The sequence below is a fragment of the Bombus vancouverensis genome, chromosome 2, assembly GCF_051014615.1.
Source record: "Bombus vancouverensis nearcticus chromosome 2, iyBomVanc1_principal, whole genome shotgun sequence".
Taxonomy (NCBI): domain Eukaryota; kingdom Metazoa; phylum Arthropoda; class Insecta; order Hymenoptera; family Apidae; genus Bombus; species Bombus vancouverensis.
In genome coordinates, this window is record NC_134912.1 from 10570477 (window position 1) to 10584318 (window position 13842).

The window sequence follows — 13842 nt, forward strand, 5'->3', positions numbered from 1 at the left end:
GCTCTCTCTCTCTCTCCCTCAACCTCCCTCCCTCACTCTCTCTCTCTCCCTCACTCCCTCTCTCTCTGGGAGCTCTCGTTTCACGAAACGGAACTATGTCACAATAAATTGTGTTTACGTATTACGAAGTCATCGATAAAACGTCGAACCTTGATGGGAGAAAAAAAACGAGAAATAACGAGATTAAAACATTTCATTGAATACTTTAACTGGAGTAAATAAATAAAATCTTGCGAAGAATAGGTCTGTATTAAAGTGATATGTTCTTCGTTAAATAAATAATTAAACAAATAAAAAATAAATAATTATTTTCTTTAAACTGCACATCTTTTAAGCGATGAATTAACAATTACTTTAAAATAGAAATCTTGCTCAATATAATGGAAACTTTCTAGTAAATATATTGTCATACAAAATTCATAATATGTTTCTCTAATATTTTGTTTTTAAAATGTTTATTACATATGTATTTAAATTTTTAAACAAGATTTTAATCTTTTTAGATAGTAAGGAGAATTGTAATTAATTACAAATAGTAAGGAGGATTTTAATTAATTACAAAGAATAAAACCTTTTAATTTTTTCAAATAATGACTTGCAAAAAAGGTCCCATTTAAAAGGTATGCAATTATCCCATTATAAACGCTGTTTTCGAACAGATAAAAACTTAAAATGCTGTTTATCGCTTTTTTTGATCGATTTTCGAATTTCTGCCACGACTTGAAAAAAAAGAAAAAACAAACAAACCGCGATAAAACTCGTTTCTCACGTCCAACGTATACAATTGTGTCTGTCCCGGTACACACCACTCGTTCTGTACGAGCACACTTATTGAAACGTTTTCTGTTCACTTGATTACGCTACGAAATTAGCAAGATGCCGGTACGGAACATAATCGAATATAGTCATTTTAAATTCTCTACTAACGAGAATTGCTTCCTGAAAACTTGCCACAACCATCATTTTCTCCCGCGATAAAACGCGAAATAAATGAAGACATAAAACAACTGTCCATCGATAATCGTAGAAATCTCTCACCAATTTCAATAATAATTTTTGTAATTTAAAACTTTTCTAAAATAAATCTTAACTATTTTTATTACCATAATAGATACCTATTATTTTGATTCTTAGTTGATATTATCGATATAAAATTTATTTATCCTTTGTTATTCGGGTCCTTTTGCACGATTATATTAATACCTAGTCAATAACAATACGACATTATTACGCTTTGGTAGTTGAAATTACAACAATATGTAATATTATTCAAGCTTCGAATTATACCTCCGCTTTATATCCCTCGACACAAAAGATAGTATACTTTTTTTCTTTATAATTTTTGTCGAGTACAAAGAGAAATATGACTAAGCGAATGAAGAAACAGTAGCAGATACTCGTTGTATTTATAACGCACCACGAATACCACACCAAGTACTTTACGATTACATGGTATAATTACGTACAATTTCGTACTCTACGTTGCTGAAAGCACTACCAGTGTTATACACACAGGCAAGCGTACCAATTGTACGTTCGCCTCTCAAATATACATATGTACGTACGACAATATTCATACACGCATAAGAACAACAAAAACAGAATCCTTATTATTAAGTACGCACCTTAGTTTCAAACATCGTTTAGCATTTTAGCTTGTATCTCGTCTCACGAAGAGTGATTATGGGTATAATTTTTCTCTTTTACCTTTATCGTTAGTAAATTATATAGAATTACGGTTTAGTTAGCGTCCTTTTGGAGGCATGCTTTTAATTATTAGATTGAGGCACATGAAATGTTCTCTTAGTCTTAGTTAGGCAGACCAACATCGCCATATTAAAATAGAAATTTATTACAAATTACGCATTTCGAGTGTTAAAAAGATTTATGACAGAAATATCGAAACATTATTATTGGATCTCATGAATAATCAGGATATTTATGTGACTTTTTATACCAGATCGAATTTTGGAAAAGTGCAATGTAAGTTACTAGAAATATAAATTTATCAATCGAGAAATGCATAAATTATTCTAAAAGATATTCTAATCTTATTTCGATAATTTTTATATTCTACAGTTGATAATAATTCTTATAGATTTTAAATAATGAAGCTAGCTGAGGCTAGAATCAATATGGACGTTATTTTGATTATATGATGTTTCAATTTCAAACTGTGCGGTTATTTGGAAAAACATTTCATATACCCCAATCTAACATATACTCGAACCGCCTTTGATTTTATTCCTATAAAATATATTTTTATCTGTGTTTATCATAATCAACGAGCGATAAACAGAACAGAAAATGAAACAAAGAAAGTATTATACGATATCCTGTTTTTTAACAGTATGTTACTTCCGTTAGTTTTTGACGTGTGTCGCATTCTTGCGACAAATTCACGAAACCGGAAACACATGTGGCGGTTTCGCGGCGAAATGTTTTTCAACCACAGAAACGAAAACCTAACCTACCTCGCGTTCATCTATCTTCCTCTTCATTACATCACTTCACCGTATCTCGAAGCTACATACATTTTACATTGCATACACGTGTGAAAACCTTGCCCAATGTTTGTTCTCTTTCTTTCGAACAAGTTCGTTAGTAGCATCTTAACTAAATTAGATTGTCTAACGAAATATCCTTCCGCGGAACGACAAGAAAGAATTGCAGGTAAGGACCATAATGCCTCTCTTATGCCAATTATGAATATGTCATTTCGACAGATTATAGAAATTCACAATCGAATGTACAATTCTTTAATGCTTAAAATCACAAGATGGGACATTATATTTGTTATATTACATTTATTGACTTAATATTAGAATTATCAAAGTAATCAAAATGATAAATTTTTCATGGTAATTACGTAGATTTACAACGATGCACTTTTGATAAAAGCTTTTCCTTTCCTTTACACTATTTTCTCATATACCTTTCATTTTCTCTTATTATATGAGTCATCGATAGTTTCGATATTAATTTATATACTTCAGTACAAAAGAAAGAGAAATTTAATCCATTTTTTTATTGAAAGAATGAAAATCTGCATATTCACATCGATATAAGAAAGGCGATATATGATTCTTCGAAGATAAGAATCCACGTTCGCGACACTTTAGAAACGGTACAAGGAACAGAGCATACGCGACAATTTTTTAAGATAAAATACATTTGTGTGTTACTTACCATGCAGAAGAACTTCACGTCGGCGTTACGCCCGCGCACGAAAACAATCTAAAGACGTACTCCAAAAAATCCGTGAGCGTGTGTCGTGGTCCTGGTTTGGTCAGGAAAGATTCCTCTGGATTATAGCCTTGCCGTTTCCCTCGGTCTTTGTTACCTTCGCAGGTACGGATGGATAGCCGGCGAATAGAAAAACCTCACACGCGTAGTCCCGCAGTGGAGAATAAAAAAAGAACGATACGCGATGAATCGAAGTCAAGTGCAATACACACACGAACAACCGCACGGCGCGCGGGTTCAGCGGCCGACTGAAAGGATGCAGTCGCGTTTGGTCCGCCATGGTCCGCTCACGGACCCCTGTGGCCCCTCGTGGTCCGGCCATCCCCCCACCAGATCGCGACAACAGAGACAAAGCAGCTGCGCGCGCACCTACACATTTTTTGACCCTCCACCATTCTCCCTTCCCTCTTTTCCCCACTCTACGACCCTTAGGCTCGATTCACCGCCGTATCGTCCCTTAAGTCTTCTCATTCGTACACACATGCATACTCCCTAGTGATAGGATCGATTCACCAGGAATTTCTAATTCCCCACTCATTCGATAAATGAATCTTTGAGAAATCTGAAATATGGACAGAATGTATTGTAATTATATTAATGGTACACACTTGTTCGTAAATTATATTTCATTGTAACGTTTTTAATCACATTAAATACAATTCTCGAACGTTTATAATAGTTAATGTGTAGCGATTAAATGTGGATATTTGCGATTAAAATAAGTGAAGATGTTTGTAAGAAAAATTGGAATTAAATTAGTAATAAATAAAATGCGGGTTTTTTTACATTTATAGGAAATTTGTAGCTGTATTAATGCATATAGATTCTATTTTTGAAATTATATATTTATAAAAATGCGAATCTGCATAAATATCCGTAGTCTAGTAATAAAATTATAGAAATATATGTAAGTATATACATATTTAAACTATTTAGAAATACGTAAACGCCTCCTTTCGTTTATACTGAATTGTATAACCTTTGTAATCTGAAGGAGAATAATAAACATACGTACATATATAGAAGTACGCTGGTCAACTCCATAAATTGGAAAGTTCAGGGAAGTGATAATGTTACAAGTACTATCTTTTAAATTTACCTTAAAGTTTATTATTATTTATGTCGTCCTCATGAGTACTTGTGTAATGAAATTAAGAAATAAATAAAAAGTGCAGTTGACCAGTGTGTCTTCTGAAAAACTTATTTATTGCTGTTGAAATAATTAAAAAATAATAAGACAATACCTTCTGAAATGACTCATCCAAATACGAAGGCTTCCTAAAGTGTTATCGGCGGTATTCATAATTGATCTTAAGTCGTTTGTTAGAGTATCGAAAACGGATCAAGAGGGTATTGCTCCCATCGCTAATAAGGCGTCGCACACATCACTACCCAGGAGTCCTTAGTCGACACTCTCACCCGCGCTACCGCTCGCCCCTTCTTTCTTCCACTTGCAGACTCGTCATAGGCCCTGTTTACACCCCGCGAGAAGGAGAGACTGTTACCGGTCTGGTAGCTTATATCGATGTAGGAAAAAGTGTGTATTATACCGACCGATCCTATTGCACTGGTTGAATCGAGGTAACCGCCATGCAATTCGACGGACCAGTGTTAGACTACCATTGGTATCGAAGAACATGAATACGATGACGACCTTCTAATGCCTCCTGATAACACGCTATTTGCGTAATAGAAAATATACAACATTTAGTTTCTGCACTATAAAGATATAGTGCAAGTTGCTAGATCTGATCACGAAATTAAAGACAATTAGGATTATTATTGCATTTGTTTCATTTGCTTGATTTTTCGATTGATGCAATAACAAAATAATGTTTCATTAATTGTCACTTTTATTTCAAATAATTTTAGGAATAAGAATAATTTTACTAAACATTTTTTAACATTTTCATGAAAAATTATTACCAACATATATGTATAGCATCTAATTATTACAAATAATTCCTACTAAGTAATTATTATTATACCTCTTTTCGTAATAGTGATGCACCGGATATCGTACTTGGTTACGAAGTGTTAGGTGCGAGCAACAAGGGGCCTATAAACAAGAGCTTTGATACGTGTTAATCATCGTCATAGATTATGTGAACAATACTATATCCTTGTAAAAATAATTTTTGCAATTAAATAAATAAATATGAGACTAGAACATAATACGTAATTTGTAAATTAAATTTGTATGAATTCATAAAGTATGTACATACATATACATACATATATATGTATAATTACTCTAATTTTTCTACAGTGATATTTGAAAGATTATTGACTTTATTCACAATTAAATTACACTGTATTTTAAATATTTATTTTAAAAGTAGTCAGAAGTTTTCTAATTATTACCTATCACGGTCTTCATCAGTTTTGTTAATGTATAATATGTATATAAATATATATATCTTGTAACCACTTATTTGCTTTTATTATTCTTAACGTTTGCAATATGATTATATGCCATACAATATAATTATTGGCATACGTAAGTACATATCTTGTTATTTAAGCCTTAATTTATTATGTTATTAATTTATATATGTGTATGTACATGTATAATGTATAAATATATTTAATGCGACATCTGCCAAACTTTATTCAAATAATGCGTTTATCAAATTTGAATCAAAATACATACTACGTATAAAATAAACCATATATAATATAAATGAACTTTTTATAATTGTTATAATTTCAACATTCTGTAATTTATTTACAAAGATCCTACATGTTATTCCTGCAAGAAATAATATATAGGATGAATTGTTACTTTTAATTTAAACATGTTAACCTCAAATATTTTTTTCGAACACAAACGTACATAGCTCGAAAGATTGGTGCAAAATATTTTATTGTAAGAATATAACTTTTTAATACAAATTTTATATATTTATTAAATATTCATAAGATATATTAGCTTTAATTGATAACATAATAGTTACAGTTTTATTAATTAATGTTCCATTTTAACTTTACCAGAAACACTTTACATATGAATTGCGTGCAAAGAAGGTTAATTGGGTAATATTGTTATTATAGTGAGATTTTTAAGGATTATAGCAACAAATTTATGATTATTGCATGTTGAACATGTTAACATTCATTATACTATGAAGAATATATTTATATTTCTTGTTTTGGTAAAGACATTTTTTATATACTTATGATTTGAAATTCTTGGATTATTGTACAAACCTAAAATAATAGAACTTATTTTCACAGATATCCTATGTGTTAGCATCTACAGATAAATTATTACATTATGTAACTGATGAAGTTGCAGGAGGTTCATACAAATATTATAATTTAGCTTACGATGGTTTTGTTAGAATAGTGTTAATATCTGAGTAAGTAAGTTATTAAGATAATGTTATATTAATTATTAATTTACATACATATGTTGTTTTTACATATATATATATATTTCATAGGGTTGGAGATACAGATTTATATGCTTCGCAAATAGTAACAAAACCGACATACGAACCAGATCAGTATTGTCTTCAATCTGCTACATGTGGGGATGATGTTATTGTTATTCCTGATAGGTATATTAAATATAATTTTGTATAAACAAATAAATATATAAATTGTAGTAAATATATCTTTTTTCAGCTTTAAAAGACCAGTTAGTATAGGAATATATGGACATCCATCACATGAAAGTAGTAAATATATTCTTTTAGTGTATGAAACAACAGATACAGAAAACACATCATTTAAAAGAAATTTAGATATTCATAATGAGGTATATATTAAAATACAGAAATATCTAAAGTGCATAATACATGCATATTTCATATAAGTAATTATAAGTATTATTATTTTAGGAACAAAAGCCATCAATCTCATCATCCATTATCTGGTATTTGTTAGATTTTCTTTTTCATATATTATTTTGATGTGTTGTAATACATTGCATGAGTTTCCTTAATTAATCATGTTGGAGTACGAGAATCAAATATTTTTGGAAATACTCCATGAAGATGGTTTGGTTATTATGGCAAAGTAATTATTGTATTTACTTCTGTATTATATAAAATATATTTCATTTATTTTGTTTCTCAGTTGATTCTGACTTATTTATATTATAACTTTTTAGAGGACTTGGCTTAGAAACTGTATTTGCAAATATATTAAGAGCATACATAGATCCTGGAAATTTAGTTATAGTTTTAGGGACTACAAATCACGATGAACAATATTTTATTGATTTTTTAAAAAGTCAAGGACTCAATCAATTACCCCGTATTGTATCTTCCGAATATACCTCTGATGAAAGGTTTGCATCACAATAGCAACTTTTTGAACCAAAAATCCCGTTTAATATTTTCACTTTGTTATTTTTTAATAATTATAGAGAAGGACTGTATTTGGAAGGTGGTGTGCTATTTATGTCAGGTCGAATTCTTATAGTAGATTTCATAAAAAAAAGAGTTCCATTAAATTTAATTACTGGAATTCTTGTATACAGAGCACATAATATATTAAATTCATATCAAGAAGCATTCGCTCTTCGTTTATATAGGCAACACAATAAAGTAGGTATTTAGAAAGGATATGAGTCCCTGTTACATAATATAAAGTATTATTCTTAATTTAATAAATTTTTTGTAGACTGGTTTTATTAAAGCTTTCACTAATTCGGCATTGGCATTTACTGTTGGATTTATGCAAGTAGAACGAGTAATGAAAGCATTATTTGTTAAAAAATTGTTTTTATGGCCGCGTTTTCATACACTTGTAAATAATAGTTTAGAAAAAAATAAGGTAATATTATATAGTTATTAATATTAAGATATATCACGAATTTTAGCGTAAAAAGTTCATTAAACAATTTTTTTAGCCAGATGTTATCGAATTACACATAAAAATTACACCAAAAATGTTAAACATTCAAACTTCTTTACTTGATATAATGAATTATATAATAAAAGAACTAAAAAGGCTTAATAAATATGTACGTATGAAGTCTTAATAATTTATTAGATTATATAAAAGCTAAAATCCGTCTATCTCTTTTTTCTTTTTACTTTTTTACAGTTGGATTTAGATGATTTAACTGTTGAAAATGCAATAGCTAAAAAGTTTCATAAACAATTACAATCACAATTAGATCCTATGTGGCATCAACTTAGTTCTACTTCTAAACAATTATTATCTGATTTAAAAATGTTACGTGATCTTCTCGCGTAAGTATTCAAAAAGCAATGAAATAAATAAAATTTATTTCCTACAGAAAAATATAAAAATTTACAATTTAGATGTTCAACATATGAAGATTGTGTATCGTTTTATGCTATGTTAAATCGCTTACGCACAATGGAATATGCTGTAAAAAATAGTGGCTGGTTAATGTCAGATTCTGTAGATGCTTTATTTAAAAATGCGAAAGACAGGATTTATAACGAAAAAAATGGTAAGCTTGTTTGCACAGATTTCTATTTTAAAAAATAATTTACCTTATTGGTTTCGTAATTTGATAATGTACATATCATTTTTATATAGAAATAAAACCTGAAGCTACTCCAAAATGGACAGCATTAACGGAAGTATTACTTGAAATTGAGAATGACAATAAAAAGAACAAAAATAACAAAAATCCTGAAAAGGTTCTTATTTTGGTACATGATCGAAATATTTGTTATCAGTTAAGAAATTATTTAACTATGGGTGCCAATAAATATTTACTGTATGAAGCAGTAAAGAAACTTTCTCATAAAGAAATAACAAAAACAACGTATGTAACAAATTAAAAATATAATCTTTTATTTAAAAGCATATATATACTTAAGATATACATTTTATTGCTTCATTTACTTCAATAGTGGAAAGAATGCAGAAGAAAAATCTACATCTGCAGAAAATAATGAACATAGTACAGAGGAAGAACAAGATGCTTATGTATTAACATTATCTCAAAAAGTCAAAGAAGAAAATCAATCTGATTCAACAGCTGAAGATAACAAACAACAGACTTTATTTGAAGATTGCTCACAAGTAAAACTAGAATCTATTGTACTGTGTAATGTATGAAATTAAAAGAATTCTATATGAACTATTTTTGTAGATTGCTGATCTGGATTTAACTAACATAAATACAAACACACCTATTGTTTTGATACAGTGTTTGAAAAAACACGGTGATCCAATGGCATTGCAACGCGCTTTAACAGAACATACACCAAATAATATCATTATGTACGTAGCGGACATGTCTGCTGTACGACAAATTGAAGTATGTGTGAAATTAATAAAACAACTTTTTCTAATTTATTAATGAAGTATCATTATAACTCAAGTAGATATATTTTTTATATAGGTTTATCAAAATAATAATCCATCGATAGATTTAAAAGTATATTTCTTAATCTATGAGAGCTCAGTGGAAGAACAAGAATACCTTACATCTTTAAGACGAGAAAAAGAAGCATTTCATCTATTGATTAATGCTAAAACTGTATGTTATTGTATTTCAAATGAATCTTTACATATATATGAATTATAACAAAGTATATTTTTATGTCAGACAATGGTTATTCCTGAAGACCAAGACGGAAAATCTGAAGATTGTTTAAATCTTGCAATACAATCGAATGCAGATGGTGAATTGAGTACACGTAAAGGTGGTTTATCGAAAATATCTGAAATTCCTAATACTGTCATAGTTGACATGAGAGAATTCAGAAGTGAACTACCTGCTATACTTTATACACGAGGCATGAAAGTTGAACCTATAACATTACAGGTATAAAGGAATTAAAAATTTTAAATGATTTAAAGGCAAAAGGTATTTATATTATAATTATGTTTATAGGTGGGAGATTACATTTTATCACCAGATATTTGCGTTGAAAGGAAGAGTATTTCTGATTTAATTGGTTCTTTAAATAGTGGGAGATTATACAATCAAGCTATTGCTATGACAAGACATTACAGCAAACCAATGCTTCTAATAGAATTTGATCCAAATAAACCATTCTGTTTTCAAGTACATATATATGTTTTATATATACTGCAAAATTACTAGCAGTTACTTAAATTTTTAAATTCATTAAAAGGCAAAATTCTTAATTATAGGGATATTATTATGCTAGCAAGGATGTTCAAAATATGTTTATCACTTCAAAACTTCAACTTTTAACTTTACATTTTCCTCGTTTGAAACTTGTATGGTCACCTGGACCTCATGCAACAGCACAATTATTTGAAGAACTGAAGGTAATAAAATAAAATTATAATTTATAAGAGTTTATAGACTCAAAATACATAGAAATAGTAGTATGCTAAATTGATACCATTCATATTACTAATTTATCATATATAAATTTATAGCAAGGAAAAGATCAACCAAATGCAGAGAAAGTTGCGCAAGTTGGAATTGAAGAAAACAAAGAAATATTAGCAGAGAAATATAATCCTCGTATTCAAGATTTTGTTTCAAAATTACCTGGGGTTACTTCCAAAAATTTACATTTAATATTAGGTAAAGGACAATCACTAGATCATCTTAATAAACTTACAAAGGTAAGTGCTGTAATTTAAATTTTGTTAAGATAAGGTATTGGATTTTCGAATAATATAAAGAATAGTACATTTGAATAATGCTATTTTCCTTTTAGGAAGAACTTATTGAAATGATTGAAAATAAAACCGAAGCAGAAATGTTATATAGTGCATTTCATGAAAAACTTTCTTCAGCTGAAGAAAAATCAAGCACAAATAGTAAAAAACTTGCATCCAAAGGTCGAGGAAAAAAACTGTTTACTAAAATCAAACAGTAATATTTTAAATACTTTATTTTTAATATGTTGTTTTCTAAAATGCTGGTTGTTTACATTATTTTTATGTTATGTTTAAATAAAATTTAAGATTTGTGGATACTGTATTGTAACTTGCGTGATATGAAAAGAGTTGTGTGTGTATAAATTTCAAAAAAAAAAAATAATAAAAAGTGAGGCATTTTTATCTATCAAAATTATAATTTTCTTCATTACATTTTTATTATTCTTGCATTTCAACAGTTTTTAATAAACACAATATAGCTTTATTTAATATTTCTTCTATTAGTGACATACAACCTTCCGAGACTAATATATTATTGACATGTTTTAGTTCAAATATCCTGTAATTATAAAATATAAAAATAATTCCATAAAAGATATTTCTTCTTCAATAAAAAGTTAAATGGCATACTTTGCAATTTTCGCAGTTCCACATTCCCGAGAAATTATAGATTTCTTTGCAGCCTTTTTAATAGTTTTTAATACTATTTCATGTGCAATTTCTAATATTTTATGTATTGTTGCATGAGTATTAAATGAAATATGTTGTAGACAAAACTATATAAATTATGTATATATGATATGAGATTTACAAATATTAAGTTGTAATTAGTAAACTGAAATTTTAACATTTAACTTACTTCATTATGCTCATGATGAAAAATGTATGCTAAAATAATTTTAGAAACTTCTGAGATAAATCTCATTTTTTCTTGTTCAGTCATTATATCTGGTTGAAAATTCAACAATAAATCGTGAAGTTTAGCAGTTATCGTATTATATTCTGCCATACCAATTAGATGAATTTTTTCATAAAAACGCATATCCATTCCTATAAAAAATCATACAATTTCTACTGAGTATTTATGTTTACAAAGGAAATACATATGTATATATAGTAATACTAGTACTCCATAGAACTCTTTATCTTTAAACACCTGGTTCATAGTCACTTGAAAGACAATAGAGACCATTTAAATACCGTTTAGCCAACAAAAGCGATTCAGTATCGCGAATGTCTATACTATCCACAATATTATCAAGCCATGGTGTAATAGAGTAAAAATCAAATGCAGTATCAGTGATTCTTACATCTTCTCCTTCTATACTTGCTGGTGGTTGATGTTTCTGAAATAAGGGCAATAGGAAATTAGTGTACAATACAATATAAATATATTTATAAATATAACTGGTTTCAATTATACAAACAAGGAAGATCTTTGATTCTGCCTCCAACTTAAGTTCATTATTAAAGCTATATTCTCCACATTGTGAAATTACAATTTTTTTAAGTGGATGTTCATAATATGTTGAAATATCTTCTAATATTTTTAAAGTTTTAGCACCATCTATAAGTTGTCTTTGTACAAGTTTTAAATGTTTATTTTATTCTGCTTTAATCATATAAAAATACTTAAGATTAATACATTTAACTCACCCAAAAGCAACATAAAAATGATTCATCCAAGGATTTGGTTTTAAACATACAACAAATTGTGATCCATTACAATGTTTGCCATCATTTGTCATTGAAAGAACTCCTCGACGATCATGAGGAACACAATAAGATTCATCAGGTATTGTAATATCAGCAGCATTATTTTTATCCGATTGAAATGGTTCAAATCCTACAAGAAGCAAATATTTAGAATAAAGCTGACAGTAGGTAATACTTGAAAAATACTCAGAGTACTAAACCAAAGACTAATTGATATAACATTGAATTATACCTCCTATACCTCCACATTGGAGCCATCCATCTTTAACTATACGATGCAAACATGTATTTATATAATAAGCATCTTTGTAACATTCTTTTACTTCATCATATCCAGTGCAAAGATTTAAAAAGTATTGACAAGTTAATGGCAACAAATCAGAATATAGCTAAATTAATATAACATTTAATATAAAAGTTTTGTAAGATTGTTATGCTTTTTAAATTATGTGCAAATTCTTACCATAAACACGAATGAACCAATAGGTGTATCATCTATAGAAAATGTGAAATAAACATATTTTCTCTAAAGTTTAACAATGTCATATTAGTGCACAATTTATATTATTAGATTACTATATACAAAAAGAAATAAAATCATTTATACAACAAAGAATAATTTACCTTAGATTTTTCCATAAATTTTTTGCAATGTTCTGCAGCAAGATCTTCATAATATTCTACACCAACAGGTAAGCTAAAAATATAATCTTGACTTATATAGTGCAAGAATTGTATATCATTACCAAGGAATTTATTATTTATAAAAATAGCAACAGTTTGTGTTAATGACCACATTTCACCTCCAATTTGCTAGAAAGATATAATTATAATTTATAATTGATATACTAATATTATAACGTACTTTCACAAGTGGACTAATGGCAGTTTATTACTCTTTTCATTTTAAGTATGTATTCATGCCACTCCATTTGAAACATTTCTATAATTTGTGGCATGCAAAACTTAAATGCCATATGTTGATATAATTTCTCTGCATATAATCGTGCCTTCTGAAAAGCAATAGTATTTATAATACCTATTACTTTAATTTGAATGCAATCATTTCTACAAGAGTTTAAATAAAATTTGTCAGATAATCCTCTTTTGACTTTATTTTGCATAATTGCAAAGTTAATTTTAATTTTCCTTGAGTAAGTTATTTAACATAGTAATTGAACCTAAGTGATAAAGGTATATAAATAATGAATAAATCTAATTTGTAATTTAAGTTCTGTTGTGGCCACTGTGTCATTACAATGAAAATAGATTGCTACAACAACATTTCCCAACTGAAGT

The 13842-nt window shown here is 28.7% G+C and overlaps 4 protein-coding genes across 6 annotated transcripts in view; 2 read left to right on the forward strand and 2 right to left on the reverse strand.

Annotated features, from left to right (window-relative positions):
- Positions 1–3505, reverse strand: part of LOC117163227 (uncharacterized) — a 267579-nt gene extending 264074 nt beyond the window's left edge. For 2 of the 3 annotated variants that reach the window (XM_033345308.2, XM_033345307.2), the window contains exon 1: positions 3190–3504. The gene's annotated coding sequence lies outside the window, so the exon portion shown is untranslated. Of the gene's footprint in view, positions 1–3189 lie in introns of all 3 variants that reach the window. The other variant, XM_076627864.1, reaches the window with a different exon arrangement.
- A 2453-nt stretch (positions 3506–5958) lies between these two features.
- Positions 5959–7137, forward strand: LOC117163311 (UPF0669 protein v1g209471-like). The gene is made up of 6 exons (XM_076627093.1): positions 5959–6115; positions 6241–6401; positions 6484–6608; positions 6693–6809; positions 6877–7038; positions 7092–7137. Exons 2-6 carry the CDS (start codon positions 6372–6374, stop codon positions 7135–7137), a joined length of 480 nt encoding a protein of 159 aa, XP_076483208.1. The 5' UTR covers positions 5959–6115; positions 6241–6371.
- LOC117163214 (DNA repair endonuclease XPF mei-9) lies at positions 6877–11239 on the forward strand. The gene is made up of 17 exons (XM_033345286.2): positions 6877–7009; positions 7092–7269; positions 7364–7543; positions 7622–7802; positions 7879–8031; positions 8108–8221; positions 8305–8453; positions 8526–8680; positions 8770–9001; positions 9090–9261; positions 9332–9499; positions 9584–9721; positions 9791–10009; positions 10079–10252; positions 10342–10482; positions 10597–10788; positions 10884–11239. Exons 2-17 carry the CDS (start codon positions 7202–7204, stop codon positions 11043–11045), a joined length of 2598 nt encoding a protein of 865 aa, XP_033201177.2. The 5' UTR covers positions 6877–7009; positions 7092–7201; the 3' UTR covers positions 11046–11239.
- Positions 11043–13783, reverse strand: LOC117163215 (putative inactive peptidyl-prolyl cis-trans isomerase-like 6). Its single transcript, XM_033345287.2, has 10 exons — positions 13440–13783; positions 13168–13356; positions 13007–13069; positions 12776–12932; positions 12484–12673; positions 12255–12405; positions 11984–12173; positions 11687–11877; positions 11458–11603; positions 11043–11386 (listed from the first exon to the last, which is right to left on the reverse strand). The coding sequence occupies exons 1-10, from the start codon at positions 13665–13667 to the stop codon at positions 11266–11268; spliced, it is 1626 nt and encodes a 541-aa protein (XP_033201178.2). The 5' UTR covers positions 13668–13783; the 3' UTR covers positions 11043–11265.
- Between the last annotated feature and the right edge of the window lie 59 nt (positions 13784–13842).